The sequence below is a fragment of the Podarcis raffonei genome, chromosome Z, assembly GCF_027172205.1.
Source record: "Podarcis raffonei isolate rPodRaf1 chromosome Z, rPodRaf1.pri, whole genome shotgun sequence".
In the NCBI taxonomy this organism is placed as follows: Eukaryota; Metazoa; Chordata; class Lepidosauria; order Squamata; family Lacertidae; genus Podarcis; species Podarcis raffonei.
In genome coordinates, this window is record NC_070621.1 from 50,833,704 (window position 1) to 50,859,495 (window position 25,792).

Consider the following 25,792-nt stretch of genomic DNA (forward strand, 5'->3'; position numbering starts at 1 on the left):
GGCACCTGGGTTTATTGCAGGCTCTGGTACCTGTGTCCATGTTAAGGTATGATTGTGGGTGAGGAGTTGTTGTCGCCGTCTAGGAAGGTTGCAAATCTCTGAGGCGTTGAACTGTTTTAACTTGGGAGCTGTGTGTGATCGCTAGTGGCATTCTGTTATTTTCTCTTTGGGGTCTGTCTCGCAGCAAGCGCTCTCTGGCAATCTGTCTCACTTTGTCGATCTGTTGTTGAACTTTGAATTCCAAAACACCTGAATCTAGGATCTAAGGCTGTTTGAAAGAAGACCAACATCCAAAGCAATTTTGGCCAAGAATGTGAACTGCTGGGGAAACCCTGGGAGTTTGTCTGTCTCCTGTGTTCTGTCTCTTGATGGATGAGGTGGCAGCTGGCCTGATGAATGGGAGACAGGTCGAGGTTAACATAGCTGGAAGTTTTGGCAAGTCGGAGGGGAGACAGCGTCCCAGCCATTGAAGCAATGTGTTCCTTTGTGGATTAGGAAGCAAAGCTCTGCAAAGAGCAGCTGAGTCACGTCATGTTATTTAAAAAATGCCATTGCTCCTTTTCCCCTTATGGGGTACCCAAAAGCCTGTCTAGAGTCCTTAAGTGGGTTCCCTATCAGTAGGAGAAAAATTGTTGTTGTTGAGTTGTTTAGTCATGTCCGCCTCTTCGTGACCCCACAGACCAGAGCATGCCAGGAACTCCTGTCTTCCACTGCCTCCTGCAGTTTGGTCAAACTCATGCTGGTAGCTTCGAGAACACTGTCCAACCACCTCGTTCTCTGTCGTCCCCTTCTCCTTGTGCCCTCCATCTTTCCCAACATCAGGGTCTTTTCCAGGGAGTCTTCTCTTCTCATGAGGGGGCCAAAGTCTTGGAGCCTCAGCTTCAGGATCTGTCGTTCCAGTGAGCACTCAGGGCTGATTTCCTTAAGAATGGATAGGTTTGATCTTCTTGCAGTCCATGGGACTCTCAAGAGTCTCCTCCAGCACCATAATGCAAAAGCATCAATTCTTTGGTGATCAGCCTTCTTTATGGTCCAGCTCTCACTTCCATACATCACTACTGGGGAAACCATAGCTTTTACTATACGGACCTTTGTTGGCAAGGTGGTGTCTCTGCTTTCTGAGATGCTGCCTAGTTTTGTCATCACTTTTCTCCCGAGAAGCAGGCGTCTTTTGATTTTGTGACTGCTGTCACCATCTGTCATATTTTGGGGGACTCAAATGGGGGCCCCTTTTTAAACATTTTTTAAAGTAAAAAAAATCTAGTCTTATACACAGAAAAGTACAGTACCTTGGCAATGGATTATTTGGATCCTGAACAACCAGGAGTTATTAGCAAGAGATGGAAAAGTCCACGGACAAACAAAACTGTTTGCTTTATGCGGCTGCACAGAGCTGGCCAAGGAGCAGCATAGTTTGGATTTTTCAAGCCTTTTTCCATGTTTTGGAGGAGAGAAGGCTTGACTTAATTCCAGGCAGCCTCCCAGGCCCCGCACTGGATCTCAAATGCCATCTTTCAGAATGTGGGGTTTCAAATATCTTTTCCCGTGTCTGAGAGGTCCTCCTGGCTGGTTTTTTTAAACTTTGGTTTCCTGGTCTCTGTTGTGATGGTCTCCTTGTCGCGAATCACCCAGTTAGGCGTTTATTGATCTGTGTAACTTTGGGAAATGTCAATCTCATTTCCTACCTGAGCAGTTCTCTTTCCACAAGGGCCAACATTGATGTTGAAATCGAGCATTGCCTGAGCTCTGCGAGTGCAGCTTTCTCCCAATTGAAGGGCAGAGTGTTTGAGGACCGGGACATTCGCAGGGAAACCCAAATTTGCTGTGGTACTACCAACCTGACTGTCTGCTTGTGAAACACAGACCACTTATCAACGCCGTCTCCAACTCCTCGAAAGATTCCATCAACGGGGTCTTGAAAAAGTTTGGGAAGACACAGGAGAACTAATGCCAGAGTACTAGAAGAAGCAAAGATTGCCAGTGTCGAAGTGACAATTCTTCAACATCAACTTCTTGAATCCTGACAAGACAAAAGTATTATTTTGGGGGGACAGGGGGTGGGTGGGTGTGAGTGAGGGACTCCCTGGTCCTGAATGGGGCAACTGTGCCCCTAAAGGACGAGGTGTGCAGCCTAGGGCTGATCTTGGACCCAAGGAGGCGCAGGTCCATTCTGTGTCCAGGGCAGCTCCATCTGGGACGCAGGATGAGACCCTCCCTGCCCAGAGCGGTGCATGCTCTGGTTATCTCCCACTTGGACTGCTGCCACACACTCTACGTGGGGCTACCTTTGAAGGTGACCTGGAAACTGCAACTAATCCAGAATGCGGCGACTGGGAACAGCCACCAAGACCACATAACACCAGTCTTGAAAGACTTAGGGATGTTTCCAGGCCCAATTCAAAGCGTATTAAGAGGATTCCAGCAAGGCTGAAACTTACTGTTTTAAGGTAAAGGGACGGTATCCGCAATATACAAAATACTACTCCAAAATCCCACAAACCCCCAAGACGCAATCAAAAAACAATGGGAGAATGACATAGGCTATGAGATTAACCCCACTCAATGGACCAGAATGTGGTCTAACCCCCCCTTTAAATCCATATCAACGAAAAGAAAATAACTCACTCTGAAACTCACCTACAGGTGGTACCTAACACCAAGAAAACTAGCGCTAATATGCCCAGGAACCTCATCAAAATGCTGGAGAGGGTGCAGCTCCACAGGCACATACCTCCACATGTGGTGGGAGAGTCCCAAAATCCAACTATTCTGGACAACAGCCATACAAGAAATATGTAAAATAACTAAGCAAGTAATAGACATCACCCCAGAATTGGCCCTACTAAACATCTTGCAAGACAACAATGCCCATTTATACCACAAAGAACTCATAACCCACCTACTTTCAGCAGCCAGAAACACCATAACCAGACACTGGAGAGACCTGTCAGGAGTAAGCATGGACCAATGGTACCAAATAGTATGGGAAACAGCCCTACTAGAAAAATTAACTAATAAACTGAAACTGACACGGGGACAAACAGAAGAAGACGCCTTTACGTATGGCTCCCCTTTATCACATACACAACCCAACAAGACAATGACAATAATCCACCAACCGCATACAAATCAATATGGCTAACCTGATCCAAAACACCCACCCACCTCACTCACACACGAAAACAAAGATCACCACAGCCAATCACAAACAAACAATCACACCCTAGGCCAACCCCAACCTCTCTCACCACCAAAGGAACACAAGTGAACAGCAGAGAACCGGCACGAGTAACGCTGACACGAAACCCATTAAGCAAAATAGAAACATCGCCACCCCCCACCCACCCCCCACCTTCCCCCCTCCACCCCTTTCCCCCCCACTAATGTCTCAACAAATGAAACTGATTTGTAAAAATGTTACATGGAAAAAATACGAGAGACATTACACACACTTCTGTAAAACAAGAAAATCTTTAATAATAATAATAAATTATCTTACTGTTTTTAAAAAAGGGATTTTATTCTTGTCAAAAGGAAATCTTCCTCTGCGGGTCAATGTGAAGAGGATGCCAGTGAGGTTAAACCTTTCTGTAAAATAAAGTCTTACCGAGACCATAAAACACCAGTCCTGAGAGACCTGCATTGGCTCCCAGGACGTTTCCAAGCACAATTCAAAGTGTTGGTGCTGACCTTTAAATCCCTCAATGGCCTTGGCCCAGTAGACCTGAAGGAGTGCCTCCACCCCGGACGCCAGGGTCCCTCTCCGGCAAGAAGCGAAGTTACAGGGAACCAGGCAGGGGGCCTTCTTGGTGGTGGCACCCTCCCTGTGGAGCGCCATCCTGACAGATGTTAAAGGAATAAACAACTGTATGACATTTAGAAGACATCTGAAGGCAGCCCTGCTTAGGGAAGCTGAATGACTTGTTTTAATGTATTTTTAATCTATGTCGGAAGCCCCACAGAGTGGGGATGCCTGTCCAATACCATGTTCTGAGCTGCAGATGCTTTTCCCGTTTGCCATGCACCAACCATCCCTGCCGCCTTTGCCCTAAATATATTATTATTATTATTATTACTATTATTATTATTACAGGGCCTACCAGCTACACGGTGGGCACCATGTCGGAACGCTTTGACTGCCACTATTGCCGGGACAACTTGCACGGGAAGAAGTATGTGCAGAAGGAAGGCCGCCACTGCTGCATCAAGTGCTTTGAGAAGTTCTGCGCAAACACCTGTGCTGAGTGCAAGAAGCCCATCGGGGCCGATTCCAAGGTGGTTATTTTAACAGTTTGCTTGTTTACTGAATGGATATTTCCATCCCATGCTCCCTGCCCCAAGAAATGTGGGGATGTTCAGGGAGGCAGGAGAGGACCCATTGTTTAATAGAGGCATAGGCAAACTTGGCCCTCCAGCTGTTTTGGGACTACAACTCCCATGATCCTTAGCTAGGACTCCCCTGTGTGAGTGCCTGAGGGCCCCACTCCTGCCACTCACCACCTGGACCAGGGCAGGGCCTGACAGGCCTCATAAGGAAAGTTGCTGCTGCTGCTGCTGCTGGCCAGGAAGACTCGGAGCAGTGCAGTGTTCTTTTTAAAATGTTTTAAAATTCTATTATTTCCCTTTTGAATTTTTTTTTGTGGGGGGTGGGATGGATGTTTGGTTGGGTTTGGGAATTTGTTTTGATTTTGATGTGTTTGTAATTTTTACAGTTTTTTGTTTGTATTGTTTTATTGTGTTTTGTTTTAAAGGTTTTATTTTGTACTTAAGGGCTGCCGGGGAGTGGGTCCCAGCCAACAGATTGGCTGGGGCAGGTTCCACAGGGGGGGATGCACTGGGACAACTGATCTCGGTGATCATGGGCAGGAGGAGGAGTTACGCTAAGACCAGACCATGTCATTACTGAGGAGGCAGGTTTAGTTGTTGTTTGAGGACTATCCCTGCCTCCAGGTCTGGTCTTGTCCGGACAGATACTAGAATCATCAAGGGATAACCACACGACCTGAAGGTGCTGCTGTGCAATGCCAGGTCAATGATCCATAAGACCACTGTCATCCATGACTTGATCATGGATGGAGGACTTGACCTGGTCTGTGTAACAGAGACTTGGTTGGATGAAGCAGATGTCCTTGCCGCTGCTTGTCCACCAGGTTTCTCTTACACGCAGCAACCCAGGCCTTGTGGGCAGGGAGGGGGGTTGCAGTGATTTTTAGGAAGTCACTAGTTTGCACCAGGCATCCTATTGGGAAGACCCAGTTCTCTGAGTGCATGTTCTGGAAGTTGGGCAATAGGGGCAGTACAGGATTCCTTTTGGTGTACCGACCTCCCTGCTGCACCAAGGATGCCCTGCCCAAGCTGCTTCAGGTCGTGGCGGATGTTCTCCTGGAGACACCTGGTTTGGTTGTCCTAGGGGATTTTAACATCCATGCCAACAGGACCTTACAAGGGGCCGCTCGGGACTTCATGGAAAGCATGGCCTCCATGGGGCTGTCCCTGAATAAGTCTGGCCCAACCCATAGCCGCGGACATGCCTTGGTGTTCACCTCTATGGATGTTGGTGATCTGACACTAAGTAAAAGTGAAACGAAAGAAGTGCCATGGTCAGATCACTTCCTGGTACAACTGGACTTCTCCGCGACCCTTCCCCTCTGCAGGGAGGTGGGACCGATTCGGATGGTCCGCCCCCACCACTTAATGGATCCAAATGGTTTCCAGAGAGTGGTAGGGGATGCTTTATCCCATGTGGATGGCCTTTCAGCTGATTCCCTGGTGGCCCGCTGGAATGCGGAGTTAACCAGGGCTATTGACTATTTGGCTCCGAAGTGCCCTTTCTGATTGCATGGAGCCTGGACAGCCCCGTGGTTTTCCACGGACCTGAGGGCAATGAAACAATCACTGAGACGGATAGAGCGCCGGCGCCGGATAACTCGTTCTGAATCTGACCGGACGCAGGTTAAAGCTCAATGTCGAGCCTACCAAGTGGCGGTAGGACGGCAAAGAAGACTTTATTCACCGCCTCTATTGCATCTGCAGAAAACAGCAGCAGGAGACTTTTTCAGGTGGTTCGCAATTTAGCGGAACCACCTGCAACATTGGGGCCCAGTATGGGCCACATTATCTCCTGTAATGATTTTGCAAAGCTTTTTGGAAATAAAGTAGCTCAGATTCGGGAAGAGGTAGACTCCACTGTGGGAGCAGGGCTGGGGCGGGAGAGTGCTAGAGTCCTGTCTACTCAAGCTGCGTGGGATCAATTCCAATCTGTTACCTCCAAGGATGTGGACAGGCTGCTTGGATGAGTGAAACCAACTACCTGTCTCCTTGATCCTTGCCCATCCTGGCTTATAAAAGCTAGCCAGGAAGGGCTGGGCGATGGGTTTTGCGAGGTGGTGAATGCTTCTCTCTGTGAGGGAGCCTTCCCAGACCCACTGAAAGAGGCGGTTATCAAACTGCTTCTTAAAAAACCATCTTTAGATGCGGCCAATATGGCCAACTACTGCCCAGTTTCAAATCTTCCATTCTTGGGCAAGGTGATTGAGCTGAACAACTCCAGGCATGCCTTGAAGAAGCGGATCATTTGGATCCCTTCCAGTCGGGATTCAGGCCTCATCATGGGACTGAAACTGCCTTGGTCGCACTGGTTGATGATCTCCGGAGGGCTAGGGACAAAGGTGAGAGCTGTTTCCTAGTTCTGCTGGATCTCTCAGCGGCTTTTGATACCATTGACCATAACATCCTCCTGGACCGTCTAGAGGGGCTGGGAGCTGGGGGCACTGTTATACAGTGGTTATGCTCCTTTCTCCTGGACCGTGTCCAGAAAGTGGTGGTGGGGGATGAGTGTTCAGACCCCTGGGCTCTCACTTGTGGGATGCCTCAGGGTTCTGTCCTCTCCCCCATGCTTTTCAATATCTACATGCAGCCGCTGGGAGAGATCATCAGGGGGTTTGGGCTGGGTGTTCATCAGTATGCGGATGATACCCAGCTCTACCTCTCTTTCAAATCGGAACCAGTGAAGGCGGTGAAGGTCCTGTGTGAGTGTCTGGAGGTGGTTGGAGGATGGATGGCGGCTAACAGATTGAGGTTGAATCCTGACAAGACAGAAGTACTGTTTTGGGGGACAGGAGACGGGCGGGTGTGGAGGACTCCCTGGTTCTGAATGGGGTAACTGTCCAGAGTGGTGTATGCTCTGGTTATCTCTCGCTTGGACTACTGCAATGCGCTCTATGTGGGGGCTACCTTTGAAGGTGACCTGGAAACTACAACTAATCCAGAATGCGGCAGCTAGACTGGTGACTGGGAGCAGCCGCCGAGACCATATAACACCGGTCTTGAAAGACTTACACTGGCTCCCAGTATGTTTCCAAGCACAATTCAAAGTGTTGGTGCTGACCTTTAAAGCCCTAAACGGCCTCGGTCCAGTATACCTGAAGGAGTGTCTCTACCTCAATTGTTCTCCCCGGACACTGAGATCCAGCGCCGAGGGCCTTCTGGCAGTTCCCTCCCTGTGAGAAGTGAGGTTACAGGGAACCAGATAGAGGGCCTTCTCGGTAGTGGCACCCGCGCTGTGGAACGCCCTCCCATCTGATGTCAAGGAAATAACTATCTCACTTTTAAAGGACATCTGAAGGCAGCCCTGTTTAGGGAAGCTGTTAATGTTTAATAGGTTATTGTATTTTAGTGTTTTGTTGGAAGCCTCCCAGAGTAGCTGGGGAAGCCCAGCCAGATGGGCAGGGTATAAATATGTTGTTGTTGTTGTTATTACTATTATTATTATTATTATTATTACTACTACTACTATTACTACTACTACTACTAGCAGGAGCAGTGGTCAGGGATGATGGGAATTGTAGTCCCAAAACAGCACACATGAAAAACTTTAAACAAATCCTTATTTCCTGATGAATAGCCTTTGGATTCTGGACACATGGTCAGCAGACCCTGGGCACCTTCCACTGGACATTCAATGGAATGGCTTTCGCCCCACCATCAAGCTAACAAGGAACCAATCTATGCAATAAATACATTGTCTGGACACTACTATAAAAAGACAGGATGGGCGCATAGACACCACCTGAGGCCGGAAACCAAACAACTGGCAAACATATCTACATGCTTCTGGCCACCACCCCAAACATACCAAACAATCCATTGTGTATAGCCAGGCTCTGTTCCAACTCTACAGACAGGGATGCTCCCCTAAGAGATCTGCAGCAAACCTTTTTGGAACTAAAATATCCGCCTGATGGAAAAAATAAAAAATAAAAAAGGTATCTGAAGAAGTGTGCCTGCACACAAAAGCTTCTACCCAGGACAAACCCAGGCCTCTAAGGTGCTAATTTTCTAATTTATTTCGACTATGCCAGAAATAAATATATATTTTTACATATTTATTTTTTCATTATGAATTATGGTTATGATTACCTTTTATATATTTCTTCCTAACTTGCGCTAGCAAGTCCCTTTGCCAAGCAGAGTGCATCCCCCTTTTGAACGCATAGCGGTTGGCTCAAGACTAGTTTCTCACTCAAGTTACGGGGGGGGGAGCTTAAAAAATCTCTGTGCAATCCCCCCCCCCGCAAAAAAGCTCAACAACTTTGGGCAATATACCCACTCCACGCACGCTCCCCCTCCCTCCAATGATAACGGGTAGATCACTGCCAGTTTTTTTATACGGGGAGTAGATCACAGTCTCTTGGGAGTTGGGACATGCCTGAATATGACACGGCCTCCTCGTGACTGTTATCCCAGCCCCCCACTCCCATAAAGAGAGATGGAAAAAATTGGACCGGGAACTGCCGGATAAGAACCAATAGATGGCAGCATTGGAGAGCCTTGCTAAAAAAACAAAACATGAACATGCAAAACTTACCTGGCCGGTTTCTCTAGTCATACGCTCTTGCCTTTAAAAGGGAAACAGTGAAAATCATCGAGTAGAGGAAGGGAAACGTGCAGAGAAATTGGAACAGAAGCTCAATAAGCTAAGGCTGTCAGATAGATAGATAGATAGATAGATAGATAGATAGATAGATAGATGGTTGATAGATTAAATAGATAGATGATAGATAGATTGATCAGGACCAGGGAGTCCCCCCACCTGTCCCCCCCACAACAGGACTTCGGTGTTGTCAGCATTCAACCTCAATTCTGCTGCCTTCCCCTCCTCCCTCCCTCCAGGAGCTGCATTTCAAGAACCGCTACTGGCACGAGAACTGCTTCCGCTGCTTCAAGTGCTCCACGTCTCTGGTCAACGAGCCCTTCATGCTGAAGGAGCACAACAAAGTGTGGTGCAACAAGTGCACCATGGATCAGGCCCCCCACTGCAAGGGCTGCCAGAAGCCCATCGTGGCAGGTAGGACTCCCCTCAGCTGCCTTGCACCCCTTTGCTTCTTGCCCCACTCGACTATGGAGCCTTGTCATGGGGTGGCCAGCAGGCTTATGGAACATTTCTTTTACCAAAATACTTACGTAACACGAATTCATTTTTAATGTTGCGCACAAAACCAGAGCTGTCTTGCGCATACACGTTGCCAGGGTGCAAAGACCCGTCCAGCGCCATAATAATAATAATAATAATAATAATAATAATAATAATAATAATAATTCCTGCTTGGCAGGGGGTTGGACTCGATGGCCCTTGTGGTCTCTTCCAACTCTATGATTCTATAATAATAATTTATTATTTATACCCCACCCATCTGGCTGAGTTTCCCCAGCCACTCCGGGCGGCTCCCAATTGAGTGTTAAAAACAATACAGCATTAAATATTAAAAACTTCTCTAAACAGGGCTGCCTTCAGATGTCTTCTAAAAGTCAGATAGCTGCTTATTGCCTTGACATCTGCTGGGAGGGTGTTCCACAGGGTGGGCACCACCACCAAGGCGGCCCTCTGCCTGGATCCTTGTAACCTCACTTCTCGCAGGGAGGGAACCGCCAAAAGGATCTTGGGAGAGGGACCCCAGTGTCCGGGGGGAGGTGCTCCTTCAGGGATACTGGGCTGAGGCCGTTTAGGGCTTTCAAGGTCAGCATCTACCCTTTGAATTGTGCCTGGAAATGTCCCAGGAGGAATGTAGGTCTTTCAGGACCGGAGTTATGTGGTCTTGGCAGCTGCTCCCAGTCCCCAGTCTGGCTGCCGCATTTTGGATTAGTTGTTGTCACCTTCAAAGGTAGCCCCATGTAGAGTGCATTGCAGTAGTCCAAGCGGGAGATAACTAGAGCATGCACCACTCTTGCAAGACAGTCTGTGGGCAGGGAGGGTCTCAGCCTGCGTACCAGATGGAGCTGATAAACAGCTGCCCTGGACAAAGAATTGACCTGCGCCTCCATGGACAGCTGTGACTCCAAAATGACTTCCAGGCTGTGCACCTGGTCCTTCAGGGGCACAGTTACCCCATTCGGGACCAGGGAGTCCCCCACACCCACCCGCCCCCTGTCCCCCAAAAACAGTACTTCTGTCTTGTCAGGATTCAACCTCAATCTGTTAGCCACCATCCATCCTCCAACCTCCTCCAGACACTCACACAGGACCTTCACTGCCTTCACTGGTTCATATTTGAAAGAGAGGTTGTATCTCTGCATACTGATGAACACCCAGCCCAAATCCCCTGATGATCTCTCCCAGCGGCTGCATGTAGATATTGAAAAGCATGGGGGAGAGGACGGAACCCTGAGGCACCCCACAAGTGAGAGCCCAGGGGTCTGAACACTCATCCACCACCACATTCTGGACAAAATATACTTTAGCCCTTCACATATGCGCCGCCTGGGTGCAAAGAGCAGCCCAGTGCCCCCCAAATTTAGTTAATTTTGCACGCATGGTGCCACGGAGAATGACAAGTGCCGCTGTTGAGTTGGACAGGCGCCGAAATTGTGAATGAGAAGCGCCACTGTGGGCGCACCACATCTTTGGTAAATGAGCGCACAAAATTGAAAGTCCTCGAGTGAAACAGTGGGTCTACATTTTGGGAATACCTAGGTATAGATGTCTATTTTTTCCTAGCTCTGGCATAGGCAAACTCGGCCCACCAGATGTTTGGGGAGTACAACTCCCATCCTCCCTGACTACTGGTCCTGTTAGCTAGGGATGATGGGAGTTGTAGTCCCAAAACATCTGGAGGGCTGAGTTTGCCAATGCCTGTTCTAGCTTGATCAAAATTACCACATTTCCCCGTGTATAAGACTAGGTCCCCCCCCTTAAAAATAATGTCAAAAATGAGATGGCGTCTTATACTAGGATCCATCTACCCCACCCCACCCCGTTTTCTTCAGTCTGAGTCCCCCCCAAATAGGGGACATCTTATGCATGGGGCCGTCTTATAGATGGGGAAATATGGTATTTATTCTTTCATAACAGGTAGAGGCAGCTCTTAACAAATCCAAGCTGCAAGAACCATATAAATAATCAAAACCAGAAATCAGGTAGCTATTGTGGAAATAGGTATTCTTCATTGTCTGTTGGAATAGAGGAGTTTTCAGCCAGTATTTAAAAGTGGAAACAGAGGGTTCCCACTGAATCTCTGGTAGCAGAATATTCTGCAATAATGGTTCGGTTTCCTTTTCATTGTCAAACAAACATTCAGGCATCATTGCTTGTTGAAAGTGGAGTTGCAAACTGTTTCCCGGCTTTCTGGTTGACATGGGATTTTTGACCTGGAAGAGCACGCATGCTTTATGCCAGCCCCACCCCACTATAATCCATGTACTATAGTCCAAGAGATTCATTATTCTTATTTTTTATTTTCATCTTTATTTCATTTCATTGTATTGCAGAATCTAGTGTCAATTATGACATTGATAAAAATCCCCGTTTCCTCTCTCGTTCTGTTTCTGTGACTTCCCTCTGCCACATGGCAGCCTTTCATACATTTTGAACTTGTCATTGTGTGTGTGTGTGTGTGTGTGTGTGTGTGTCATAATAAATAACAAGATGAAAAAATCTTTAATAATTCCAGTGGCACCTTAAAGATCAACTAAATATAAGCTTTCAAGGTATGAGGTTTGGTGTGTAATACACACTCCGTCTGATACTCTGACAACACGACATCCTTTAATACATTTTGAACTTGTCATTGTATCTGAAGAAGTGTGCATACATGCAAAAGCTTATACCTAAAACTACTCAGTTGGTCTCTAAGGTGCTGCTTTTTATTCTTTTGGAAGAATTCTTTGAAAGACTTTCTTAGATCATATCACTTTTTGGAAGACTTGATTCTTTTAAGGAAGTTTTTAGATTTTTAAGAAAAGTCTTTTGAACTATCTTTTTAAAGAATGGTTTTGGTATATTTTGACGATGGCAGACCAACATGCCTACCTACTTGAATCTGTTAGAAATATGGGCAGTTCATAAAAAACCTTTTTCTTAAAATGCCTGTTCCAAAGGTCTTATCTTACTACACTAGGGGCTATATAGTTATCTCTGAAATTTCATGCATATCAGTTAATATCTTGACCCTGCTCTGCTGAATTGACATTTCATTTTTTAAAAAAAAGATATTTATTAAAGTTTTCAATTTTTTATGCAAACAAAAAACAAACAAAAAACAAAAAAAAACCATATAGTTCATAATACATACTTTTCAATAACATATTTCTCTGACCTCCTCATACCTCCCCTTCTTGTATTCCAATTCAAATTATTTGTTCAGCAAATCCTTAACTTAAAGCATTACAGCTTATAATAACACCTTGTTTTCTATCCAATCCTTTTTTCATATTCCTTTATATCATTACAGCTAGAAACCACTCAATTTCAATCCAGCATCATTCAACATTCCTTAATTTTACAATATTTCTGTAAATAGTCCTTAAATTTTTTCCAATCTTCTTCTGCCGACTCTTCTCCCTGGTCACGGATTCTGCCAGTCATTTCTGCCAATCCCATACAGTCAATCAGTTTCATCTGCCATTCTTGCGTCTTCCAATACTTTGCGATGAGTATTCTTGCTGCTGTTGTAGCATACATAAAAAACGTTCTGTCCTTCTTTGGCACCACTTGGCCGACCATGCCCAAGAGAAAGGCCTCTGGTTTCTTCAAGAAGGTATATTTAAATACCTTCATTATATATCATTATATATTCATTATATATCATTTCCCAGAAAGCCTTAATCCTAGGGCACATCCACCAAAGGTGAAAGAATGTACCTTCAGTTTCCTTACATTTCCAACATTTATTATCGGGCAAATGATAGATTTTTGCAAGCTTGACTGGGGTCATGTACCACCTGTATATCATTTTCATAATATTCTCTCTTAAGGCATTACATGCCGTAAATTTAATCCCGGTGGTCCACAACTGTTCCCAGTCAGCAAACATAATATTATGTCCAACGTCTTGTGCCCATTTAATCATTACAGATTTAACCATCTCATCCTGAGTATTCCATTTCAGCAGCAAGTTATACATTTTTGACAAAGTCTTAGTTTTGGGTTCTAACAATTCTGTTTCCAATTTAGATTTTTCCACCTGGAAACCAACTTTCTAATCCGAATTGTAAACCTCCATTATCTGATAATAATGAAGCCAATCTCGCACTTTATCTTTTAATTTCTCAAAACTCTGTAATTTCAGTCTGTCCCCTTCTTGCTCCAAAATTTCCCAATATTTTGGCCATTTGGCCTCCATGTTAAGTTTTCTCTGAGCCTTAGCCTCCATTGGTGACAACCACCTTGGAGTTTTATTTTCCAATAGATCCTTATATCTTATCCAAACATTAAACAGTGCTCTCCTGACAATATGGTTTTTAAAAGCTTTGTGTGCTTTAACCTTGTCGTACCACAAATATGCATGCCACCCAAATACATTGTTAAAACCTTCAAGATCCAAAATGTCTGTATTCTCAAGAAGCAGCCAGTCTTTCAACCAGCAGAATGCTGCTGATTCATAATAAAGTTTGAAGTCTGGCAGGGCAAATCCACCTCTTTCCTTTACATCAGTTAATATCTTAAATTTTATTCTAGGCTTCTTGCCCTGCCAGACAAATTTAGAAATGTCTTTCTGCCACTTCTTGAAACAGTCCACTTTGTCCAAAATTTGCAGTGTTTGAAACAAAAACAACATTCTAGGCAATACATTCATCTTTATAGCTGCAATTCGACCCAACAAGGAAAGCTTCAAGTTTGACCAAATTTCTAAATCTTTTTTCACTTCAGCCCAACATTTTTCATAATTATCTTTAAACAAATTCCCATTTTTAGTTGTCATATTAATCCCCAGGTATTTCACTTTCTTAACCACAGTCAGTCCTGTTTCATTCTGAAACTTCTCCCTTTCAATCGGTGTTAAATTTTTCTCAAGAACCTTGGTTTTTAGCTTGTTCAATTTGAACCCTGCCACCTGACCAAATTCTTGAATTAATTCTAAAACTCTTTTAGTACTAGATTCTGGCTCCTGTAGTGTCAAAACTAGATCATCTGCAAATGCTCTCAATTTATACTGTTTAGCTCCGACCTGTATACCTTTGACCATCCGGTCCCTTCTAATCATATTCAGCAAAACCTCCAGGACCGATATAAAGAGCAAAGGGGAAATTGGGCATCCCTGTCGTGTCCCTTTTTCTATCTTGAATTGTTTTGTAACCACATTATTTACAATTAATTTGGCCTTTTGTTCTGAATATATTGCACCTATACCATTCTCAAAACCATGGCCTACCCCCATACCCTGTAGGTTCTTTTTCATAAAACTCCAAGAAATATTGTCAAAGGCTTTCTCCGCATCCACAAATATCAAAACTGCTTTAGTATTTATGTTCACTTCTAGCTTTTCCAAAATGTCAATTATATTCCTCAAGTTGTCAGAAAGATGTCTTCCCGGAAGAAAGCCCGCTTGGTCCTTATGAATCTCCTCAATCAGTACTTTTTTCAGTCTCTTAGCCAAAATATCAGCAAAGATTTTGTAATCCACATTTAATAAGGATATGGGACGGTAGTTCCTAAGTTGAGTCTTTTCAGTCTCTGTTTTTGGTATTAGTGTAATATAAGCTTCTTTCCACGATTCTGGTGCCCTTTTCCCTTCCAAAATTTCATTACAGACTTCCTTCAATGGTTGTAATAGCCACTCTTTCAGGGATCTGTAATAACTGGAAGTCAACCCATCCGGTCCCGGAGACTTGCCTACTTGCATATTTTGAATGGCACCTTCTATCTCCTGGTCAGATATTTTACAATTCAACATTAGTTTACTTTCTTGTGAAATTTTTTGTAATCCATTTATCTTCAAAAATCGGTCTATGTCATAGAATCATAGAATCATAGAATCATAGAGTTGGAAGAGACCACAAGGGCCATCGAGTCCAACCCCCTGCCAAGCAGGAAACACCATCAGAGCACTCCTGACATATGGTTGTCAAGCCTCTGCTTAAAGACCTCCAAAGAAGGAGACTCCACCACACTCCTTGGCAGCAAATTCCACTGTCGAACAGCTCTTACTGTCAGGAAGTTCTTCCTAATGTTTAGGTGGAATCTTCTTTCTTGTAGTTTGGATCCATTGCTCCGTGTCCGCTTCTCTGGAGCAGCAGAAAACAACCTTTCTCCCTCCTCTATGTGACATCCTTTTATATATTTGAACATGGCTATCATATCACCCCTTAACCTCCTCTTCTCCAGGCTAAACATGCCCAGCTCCCTTAGCCGTTCCTCATAAGGCATCGTTTCCAGGCCTTTGACCATTTTGGTTGCCCTCCTCTGGACACGTTCCAGTTTGTCAATGTCCTTCTTGAACTGTGGTGCCCAGAACTGGACACAGTACTCCAGGTGAGGTCTGACCAGAGCAGAATACAGTGGCACTATTACTTCCCTTGATCTAGATGCTATACTCCTATTGATGCAGCCCAGAATTGCATTGGCTTTTTTAGCTGCCGCGTCACACTGTTGGCTCATGTCAAGTTTGTGGTCAACCAAGACTCCTAGATCCTTTTCACATGTAGTGCTCTCAAGCCAGGTGTCCCCCATCTTGTATTTGTGCCTCTCATTTTTTTTGCCCAAGTGCAATACTTTACATTTCTCCCTGTTAAAATTCATCTTGTTTGTTTTGGCCCAGTTCTCTAATCTGTCAAGGTCGTTTTGAAGTGTGTTCCTGTCCTCTGGGGTGTTAGCCACCCCTCCCAGTTTGGTGTCATCTGCAAATTTGATCAGGATGCCCTTGAGTCCATCATCCAAGTCGTTGATAAAGATGTTGAATAAGACCGGGCCCAAGACAGAACCCTGTGGCACCCCACTAGTCACTCTTCTCCAGGATGAAGAGGAACCATTGATGAGCACCCTTTGGGTTCGGTCAGTCAGCCAGTTACAAATCCACTGAGTGGTAGCATAGTCAAGAGCGCATTTTACCAGCTTCTTTACAAGAATATCATGGGGCACCTTGTCAAATGCCTTGCTGAAATCAAGGTAGGCTACATCCACTGCGTTCCCTTCATCTACCAGGCTTGTAATTCTGTCAAAAAACGAGATCAGGTTAGTCTGACATGACTTATTTTTCAGAAATCCATGCTGACTATTGGTGATCACAGCATTCCTTTCCAGGTGCTCACAGACTGTTTGCTTAATGATCTGCTCCAGAATCTTCCCTGGTATTGATGTCAGACTGACTGGGCGGTAATTATTTGGGTCCTCTCTTTTCCCCTTTTTGAAAATAGGGACAACATTTGCCCTCCTCCAGTCTGCCGGGACTTCGCCTGTTCTCCAGGAATTCTCAAAGATGACTGCCAGTGGTTCTGAAATCACATCTGCCAGTTCTTTTAATACTCTTGGATGCAGTTCATCTGGCCCTGGAGACTTGAATACATCTAGACTAGCCAAGTATTCTTGTACTATCTCCTTAGTTATTCTGGGCTGTGTTTCCTCTGCTGAATCATTTGCTCCAAATTCTTCAGGTCGGGCATTGTTTTCTTTATCGGAGAAGACTGAGGCAAAGAAGGCATTGAGGAGTTCAGCCCTTTCTGTGTCCCCTGTTTGCATTTCACCATCTTCTCCTCTGAGTGACCCCACTGTTTCTTTGTTCTTCCTTTTGCTACGAACATACCCATAAAAGCCTTTTTTGTTGCTTTTAACCTCTCTAGCAAGCCTGAGTTCATTCTGTGCTTTAGCTTTTCTGACTTTGTGTCTACACGTGCTGGCTATTTGTTTGAATTCCTCTTTGGTGGTTTCCCCCCTTTTCCATTTTTTGTACACATCCTTTTTTAATCTTAACTCAGTTAAAAGTTCTTTAGATAGCCACCCTGGCTTCTTTAGGCACCTTCCATGTTTCCGTCTCATTGGTATTGCCTGAAGTTGTGCTTTTACTATCTCCCTCTTAACAAACTCCCAGCCATCATGAACTCCCTTTCCTTTTAGTATTACTGTCCATGGGATCTCACCCAGCACTTCCCTAAGTTTTATGAAGTCGGCTTTCTTAAAGTCGAGAAATTGAGTCCTAGTATGCTTGGCTGCTCCTTTCCGCTGTATAGTAAACTTCAGAAGAGCATGATCACTCGCGCCTAATGATCCTTCCACTTCTACCCCACTAACCAGGTCATCAACATTGGTTAGGACCAGATCTAAAATGGCTGTTCCTCTTGTAGCTTCTCCCACTTTCTGGACAATGAAGTTGTCTGCAAGGCCAGTGAGGAATCTGTTTGACCTTATGCTCTTGGCTGAGTTTGACATCCAACAAATATCCGGGTAATTGAAGTCCCCCATTACTACTATCTCCCTTCCTTTTGCATGCTTGGCCATCTGTTCCAGGAAGGCATCATCTATGTCCTCCGTTTGGCTTGGGGATCTATAGTAGACTCCCACAATGAGGTCACTGTTATTCTTCTCTCCCTTAATTTTGACCCAAATGCTCTCACTTTGGCTTTGAGGTTCTAAATCTTGGATCTCTTCACAGGTATACACATCCCTGACATATAACGCCACTCCTCCTCCTTTCTTGTCTGGTCTGTTTCTCTGAAATAGGTTGTATCCCTCCATTATTACATTCCAATCGTGGGACTTATCCCACCAGGTTTCAGTGATGCCTATTATGTCATATTTAGTTTGCTGTACCAAGAGCTCAAGCTCATCTTGTTTATTTCCCATACTTTGCGCATTAGTGTACAGACATTGAAGTCCATTAATCATTCCCCCGTGTCTCTTATTTAAGGATTTTTTCCTCCCACCACTAGGTCTGCGTGCTGTTTGCTCCATTCGGTCTATGACATTTGGATGATCATCTTCATCAATTGATAGACTCCTACCTTCAGGAGCACTGTCTCCCTCCCCCACATTAGTCAGTTTAAAGCCCTCCTGATGAGGTTTCTGAGATTTTTTGCAAAAACATTCCTACCAACCGTTGTGAGGTGCAGCCCATCGCTTGCCAGAAGTCCATCTTCAAGAAACTGCATTCCGTGATCTAAGAATCCAAACCGTTCCTGTTTACACCATTTGCGAAGCCAGTTGTTCACTTCCACTATTTTTCCCTCTCTCCCTGGGCCACGTCGTTCAACTGGGAGGACAGATGAGATGACAATTTGTGCATTTAATTGCTTCAATTTCCTGCCCAGAGCCTCGTAATCTCTTTTGATCTTCTGGAGGCTATTGCTTGCAGTGTCATTGGTTCCCACATGAACCAAGAGGAAGGGGTATTTGTCAGTGGGTTTTATGATTCCTTGCAGTCGTTCAGTTACATCTTGGATCTTAGCCCCGGGGAGACAGCACACTTCCCGAGACATCTTGTCAGGCCCACAGATCACTGCTTCTGTTCCCCTCAGTAGGGAATCCCCTATCACCACTACACGCCTCCTCTTAGGTCTGGTCGGGGTTCTTCCGTGAGCTGTCCGTTCCAAGGTCGCCTGCACATTCCCTGAAGACTGCCTTTGCTGCTCGTCTTCATATACCTGATCGACTGTAATGAGGGAGAGATCCTCAAATGGAGTCTGCTCTTCGTCTTCCATGCTAGGGGAAAGGACCTCAAAGCGATTGCGTATTTCTAAACAATCAGAGCGAACCCTGGGCCTCCTACTTCTTTGAGTCACGTTTCTCCATATATCTGGCTCCTGTGTTGGTGAACTAGCCTCCTTCTCAGGGGAGTCCCCTGTCTCCTCCTTGGTGGAGACGGTGTGCTCTGTTGCTTCCAAGAAGAGCTCCAGCTCTCTAATTCTTTGGAGCGTAGCTACACGTTCCTCCAGTTGCTGGACTTTGTCTTTTAAGAGGGCAATCAACATGCAATTGCTGCAGGTAAAGCTGCCTGCAACCTTTGGCAAGATGGCAAACATTGCGCAGGAACCACAGGCGACTGCAGCTGTTCCCTCACCCTCCATCTTGAGAAGGTGTCGTTGGGGGTGACTACAGCGGTCCTCCATCATAAAAAGTGTGAAGACAGGACAAATAAATCCCCCCAAATAAACCTATATCTCCCCCAACAAACGTTTGAGACTAGCTCCCCTAAATCTAAAAGATGGATCAAACTGCCCTACAAGCTCTGACAAGCTCCTCCCACAGCTAATCCCCTACCTCAACAGAAGCCCTGCCCCCTCTGACCTTTGCACAGAGAAAGCAGCTAATCAGCCACAAGAAACTCACACAAGAAAACCCTTTTTGTTCCTTCTTCAGCCGCTGCCCTACAAGCTCTGACAAGCTCCTCCCACAGCTAATCCCCTACCTCAACAGAAGCCCTGCCCCCTCTGACCTTTGCACAGAGAAAGCAGCTAATCAGCCACAAGAAACTCACACAAGAAAACCCTTTTTGTTCCTTCTTCAGCCGCTGCCCTACAAGCTCTGACAAGCTCCTCCCACAGCTAATCCCCTACCTCAACAGAAGCCCTGCCCCCTCTGACCTTTGCACAGAGAAAGCAGCTAATCAGCCACAAGAAACTCACACAAGAAAACCCTTTTTGTTCCTTCTTCAGCCGCTGCCCTACAAGCTCTGACAAGCTCCTCCCACAGCTAATCCCCTACCTCAACAGAAGCCCTGCCCCCTCTGACCTTTGCACAGAGAAAGCAGCTAATCAGCCACAAGAAACTCACACAAGAAAACCCTTTTTGTTCCTTCTTCAGCCGCTGCCCTACAAGCTCTGACAAGCTCCTCCCACAGCTAATCCCCTACCTCAACAGAAGCCCTGCCCCCTCTGACCTTTGCACAGAGAAAGCAGCTAATCAGCCACAAGAAACTCACACAAGAAAACCCTTTTTGTTCCTTCTTCAGCCGCTGCCCTACAAGCTCTGACAAGCTCCTCCCACAGCTAATCCCCTACCTCAACAGAAGCCCTGCCCCCTCTGACCTTTGCACAGAGAAAGCAGCTAATCAGCCACAAGAAACTCACACAAGAAAACCCTTTTTGTTCCTTCTTCAGCCGCTGCCCTACAAGCTCTGACAAGCTCCTCCCACAGCTAATCCCCTACCTCAACAGAAGCCCTGCCCCCTCTGACCTTTGCACAGAGAAAGCAGCTAATCAGCCACAAGAAACTCACACAAGAAAACCCTTTTTGTTCCTTCTTCAGCCGCTGCCCTACAAGCTCTGACAAGCTCCTCCCACAGCTAATCCCCTACCTCAACAGAAGCCCTGCCCCCTCTGACCTTTGCACAGAGAAAGCAGCTAATCAGCCACAAGAAACTCACACAAGAAAACCCTTTTTGTTCCTTCTTCAGCCGCTGCCCTACAAGCTCTGACAAGCTCCTCCCACAGCTAATCCCCTACCTCAACAGAAGCCCTGCCCCCTCTGACCTTTGCACAGAGAAAGCAGCTAATCAGCCACAAGAAACTCACACAAGAAAACCCTTTTTGTTCCTTCTTCAGCCGCTGCCCTACAAGCTCTGACAAGCTCCTCCCACAGCTAATCCCCTACCTCAACAGAAGCCCTGCCCCCTCTGACCTTTGCACAGAGAAAGCAGCTAATCAGCCACAAGAAACTCACACAAGAAAACCCTTTTTGTTCCTTCTTCATTTCGTTCTGTGGCCCTTGTGCATATAATTGTTTAAAGTACTTCTGGAAGCAGTTTCTAATCTCAGTTGGGTTATGTATGTCTTTTCCTTCTACTTCTAAATTTGTAATAGTATTTAATTTTTGTCTTTTTTTCAGTTGCCAAGCTAATAGTTTCCCACATTTATTCGCTGATTCATTTGTCTTCTGTCTCATTTGTTTAATTTTCCATTCTATTTCCTGATTCATCAATTCCATGTATTGTACTTGAAATAACTTTATTTCTTTCAAGAACTCCTGTGACTTTGGCTTTACTCTCAGTTTTTTCTCTCCTTCTTTAATTTTCTCCAGAATTTTATCCTTTTTCTCATTTCGGCTTCTCTTCTTTATTGCATTCTGTTGAATCAGGAACCCTCTCATCACAGCTTTACTAGCATCCCAGATTACTCTTTTTTCCACATTAGTAGTCATATTTATTTCAAAATAATCTCTCAAAGTTTTTTGGGCCTTTTTGTATACTTCTTCATCTCTAAACAGTGTCATTCATCCTCCATCTAAAGGAACCGGGTGTTATTTGCTTCATCTCCATCTTTACAGCATTATGGTCTGAGCAAGTTTTAGGGCAGATTTCCACTTTTTTATCTTTGGTGCCATTCCTCTAGTAATCCAGATTTGGTCAATTCTAGTCCAAGTCATCTTAGCTTCAGAGAAGAAAGTTCTCTCTCTCCCTAGGGGGTTCTTAGTTCTCCAAATGTCGATCAAGTCCATATTGTCAGTCAATTCAAAAAAAGTCTTTGGTAATCTACCATCTTTGGTGACTACCTGTTTTTGTGCCTTGTCCATATTTGTGGAAACAACTCCATTCATGTCCCCCATCAAGATTATATTATAGTCCATATAGTCCAGAAGAACCTCATGCAACTTCTTAAAGAATTCAGATTTCCCCTCGTTCGATGCATACACCCCTACAATCAGAAATTTCTCTCCTTGAAGTTGAATTTCAATAGCCAAATATCTTCCTTGTTCATCCTTAAAGATTTGTTTCGGTGAAAGTTTCTCCTCTGCATATATCACCACTCCTCTCTTTTTGACCTTGTCAGACGAAATAAATTCTTGTCCCAATCTCTTATTATCAAAAGGACTGCTCTGCTGCCCAGGAGGACTCCCCTGTGAGTGTCTGAGGGCCCTGCTCTTGCCACTTACCATCTGGCCTGGGGCGGGGCCTGAAGCCTCAAAGGACTGCTCTGCTGCCCAGGAGGACTCCCCTGTGAGTGTCTGAGGGTCCTGCTCCTTCCTGCCACTTACCATCTGGCCTGGGGTGGGGCCTGAAGTCTCAAAAGGACTGCTCTGCTGCCCAGGAGGACTCCCCTGTGAGTGTCTGAGGGTCCTGCTCCTTCCTGCCACTTACCATCTGGCCTGGGGTGGGGCCTGAAGCCTCAAAGGACTGCTCTGCTGCCCAGGAGGACTCCCCTGTGAGTGTCTGAGGGCCCTGCTCTTGCCACTTACCATCTGGTCTGGGGCGGGGCCTGCAGCCTCACAAGGACTGCTCTGCTGCCCAGGAGGACTCCCCTGTGAGTGTCTGAGGGTCCTGCTCCTTCCTGCCACTTACCATCTGGCCTGGGGTGGGGCCTGAAGCCTCAAAAGGACTGCTCTGCTGCCCAGGAGGATTCCCCTGTGAATGTCTGAGGGTCCTGCTCTTGCCACTTACCATCTGGCCTGGGGCGGGGCCTAAAGCCTCACAAGGACTGCTCCTGCCACTATCTGGCCCAGGTGGGGCCTCACAGGGACGGTTGTTGCCACTGATGCTGCTACTGCCCAGGAGGACCCGGAGGGGCGCAGAGTTCTTTTTAACATGTTTTTAAATGTTCCTTTCCCTTTAGATTTTTATATATGGGGGTGGGATGGATGTTTGGGTGGGCTTGGGAATTTGTTAGATTTTGATGAATTTGTAATTTTTGCAGTTTTTATTTGTATTGTTTTATTGTTTTCTGGGTTGTTTTGTTTTTTGTTTTTATTGTTTTAAGGTTTTATTGTTTTAGGCTGCGAAAGAATAACATTAATTGCCATCAATGGAGGCTACTATGAGGCTTGGGATTGCTACCGTGGAGGGGCGAGGGAGGTATGGCGGTGGGGGCAGATGTTATAGGCGAAGGGGATCGAGATACGGATATGCTCATACCCCTTCCAATTTGCGCCCCATCCCGAGAGACGAGGGTAGGGTGAGCAAGGTTTACTCACCTCCGTCACTGGTGTTGTGCAATGCCAGGTCTATAGGCAACAAAACCGCCACCCTGCGAGATTTCTTTATCTCGCAGGGGGTCGACCTGGCTTGTGTGACGGAGACCTGGGTGCGCGAAGGGGCAACAGTTACCTTACGAGAGATGGCGCCCCCAGGTTTCTCCGTCCTCCACCAGTCACGGACTGTGGGCCGGGGGGGAGGGGTGGCATTATTAATCCGGGAAGATTGTTCTTTCAGGGCTCTACCATCACCATCGATCCCCGGCATTGAATGTGTTGGCCTAGTGTGGGGCTCCGAGGAGAGCTTGGCTGTCTGGCTGGTGTACCGGCCACCTAGCGCACCAGCAGCCACCCTGTCAGGCCTATTGGAGGCGGTGGCCGGCTGGGCCTTGGAGTTCCCTAACCTATTGGTATTGGGGGACTTCAACATCCATGCTGATGCCACTCCCTCCTCACAGGCTCTGGACCTGGTGTCTTCCATGGCGACACTAGGGCTCTCCCAGTTTGTTTCGGGCCCCACACATCAAGCAGGCCACACGCTGGATTTGATCTTTGGTGTAGGTATAGATGTGATCATGTCTCCTTCGATGAAGGTGCCATGGTCTGATCACTACGCTCTGAAAGCCAGGATTGACTTTCCACCCCCACCCTGCTTAGGTGCCGAGCCGATTTGGGCTCGCCCGCAGAGGCTGATGGACCCTGATAGATTCCGCCAAGCCTTGCGGGACCTTGCTCCCCCTGGCGACTCATTGACTGAGCTTGTTGAGGGCTGGAATATCCAGCTTCTGGCAGCCATCGATGAGATCGCACCGAAGCGCCCTCTGCGACCCCGCAGAAACCGGGCTCCCTGGTTTACCGAGGAGCTCCGGAAAATGAAGCGGGACCTCAGACGGCTAGAGCGAGTATGGCGGGGTGCCCGTGACGGAGCCTCAAGAACATCTTATAGGGCTTTTATGAAAACCTACGAGATGGCGGTGAAGGCTGCTAAGAAGTCTTACTTCTCGGCCTCCATTGCATCCGCTAGCTCTCGCCCGGCGCAATTATTTAGTATAATCAGGTCTTTAACGTCCCTTGAAGGACAGCCAAATTTAAATAACAATTTGACACACGGCTGTGAGGCATTTGCGAGCTTTTTTGCGGAGAAGGTCTTGTTGCTCCGCCATGACCTCCCTGCCAATTTGGATACAATAAAGGAACTGGAGGCCCCTCGACTGTCCTCGGGTCCAGTATTGGACCACTTTGACCGGATATCCCCAGCCGATGTGGACAGACTCCTCCGAGCTGGAAAGCCCACCACCTGTCCTCTTGACCCGTGCCCGTCTTGGCTGATTAGAGCGTGTCCAGACGAGGTGCGGGCCCTCCTGGGGGATATCATCAATTTGTCCCTTGGCACGGGGACATTCCCAGGGGAACTGAAGGAGGCAGTGGTGCGCCCGCTCTTAAAGAAAACATCATTAGATCCTTTAGATCTATCCAATTACCGCCCGGTTTCGAATCTTCCGTTCCTGGGTAAGGTGATTGAGAGAGCGGTTGCTGAACAGCTTGGTGGGTTTCTGGATGAAACATCGGCTCTGGATCCATTCCAGTCTGGCTTCCGCGCTGGTCATGGGACCGAGACGGCTCTGGTTGCCCTAACAGATGATCTTCGTAGACAGCTGGATCGAGGCGGGTCGGGGCTGCTGATTCTTCTAGATCTGTTAGCAGCTTTCGACATGGTCGATCATGAACTTCTGGACCACCGCCTTGCCGACGTGGGGATCCAGGGCACAGTCCTTCAATGGCTGCGCTCGTTTCTCTCTGGTCGGGGACAGAGGGTGGCGCTTGGGGGGGAATTGTCATCGCGCCACTCCTTGGTGTGTGGAGTACCTCAGGGTGCGATACTCTCCCCAATGCTTTTCAACATCTTTATGCGCCCCCTCGCCCAGCTTGTCCGGAGTTTTGGGCTGGGTTGCCATCAGTATGCCGATGACACCCAACTCTATCTGTTGATGGATGGCCATCCTGACTCGGCCCCAGACACACTGACCAGATGTCTGGAAGCTGTGGCTGGATGGTTACGTGGGAGCCGGTTGAAGCTAAATCCTTCGAAGACAGAGGTCCTGTGGCTGGGACGGGACGATATGGGATTGGGGGGGCAACTCCCATCTCTTGCGGGGGCGCAGTTAGTGCCAGCACCGTCCGTTAAGAGTTTGGGTGTAATCTTCGACGCCTCCCTTTCCATGGAGGCGCAGATTGCAGCTATAACAAAGGCGGCATTTTTCCATCTCCGCCAAGCTAAGCAGTTGGCTCCTTACCTCTCTCGCCCTGACCTAGCCACTGTGATCCACGCGACGGTCACCTCCAGACTGGATTATTGTAACTCGCTCTACGTGGGGCTGCCCTTAAGACTGACCCAGAAACTCCAGCGGGTGCAGAATGCTGCAGCGAGACTCCTTACGGGGTCTTCGCTGCGAGATCACATTCATCCGGTGCTATATCAACTGCACTGGCTCCCGGTGGAGTACAGGATCAGGTTTAAGGTGCTGGTTTTAACCTTTAAAGCCCTATACGGCCTAGGACCCTCGTACCTACGGGACCGCCTCTCCTGGTATGCCCCACAGAGAAACTTACGGTCTTCAAATAAAAATATCTTGAAGGTCCCAGGCCACAGAGAAGTTAGGCTGGCCTCAACTAGAGCCAGGGCTT

At 46.7% G+C, this 25,792-nt stretch overlaps 2 protein-coding genes across 6 annotated transcripts in view; both read left to right on the top strand.

Annotated features, from left to right (window-relative positions):
• The window catches only part of LOC128406711 (P2R1A-PPP2R2A-interacting phosphatase regulator 1-like), a 328,756-nt gene that overhangs the window by 101,724 nt on the left and 201,240 nt on the right, over window positions 1-25,792 (top strand). The window lies entirely within an intron of this gene.
• The window catches only part of FHL1 (four and a half LIM domains 1), a 67,711-nt gene that overhangs the window by 33,729 nt on the left and 8,190 nt on the right, over window positions 1-25,792 (top strand). For all 4 annotated transcript variants that reach the window (XM_053374290.1, XM_053374293.1, XM_053374291.1 and 1 more), the window contains exons 2-3: window positions 4,094-4,275; window positions 9,172-9,346. In XM_053374290.1, the coding sequence (XP_053230265.1) occupies window positions 4,120-4,275; window positions 9,172-9,346 (331 nt within the window). In that variant the 5' untranslated portion in view covers window positions 4,094-4,119. The remainder of the gene's footprint in view (window positions 1-4,093; window positions 4,276-9,171; window positions 9,347-25,792) is intronic.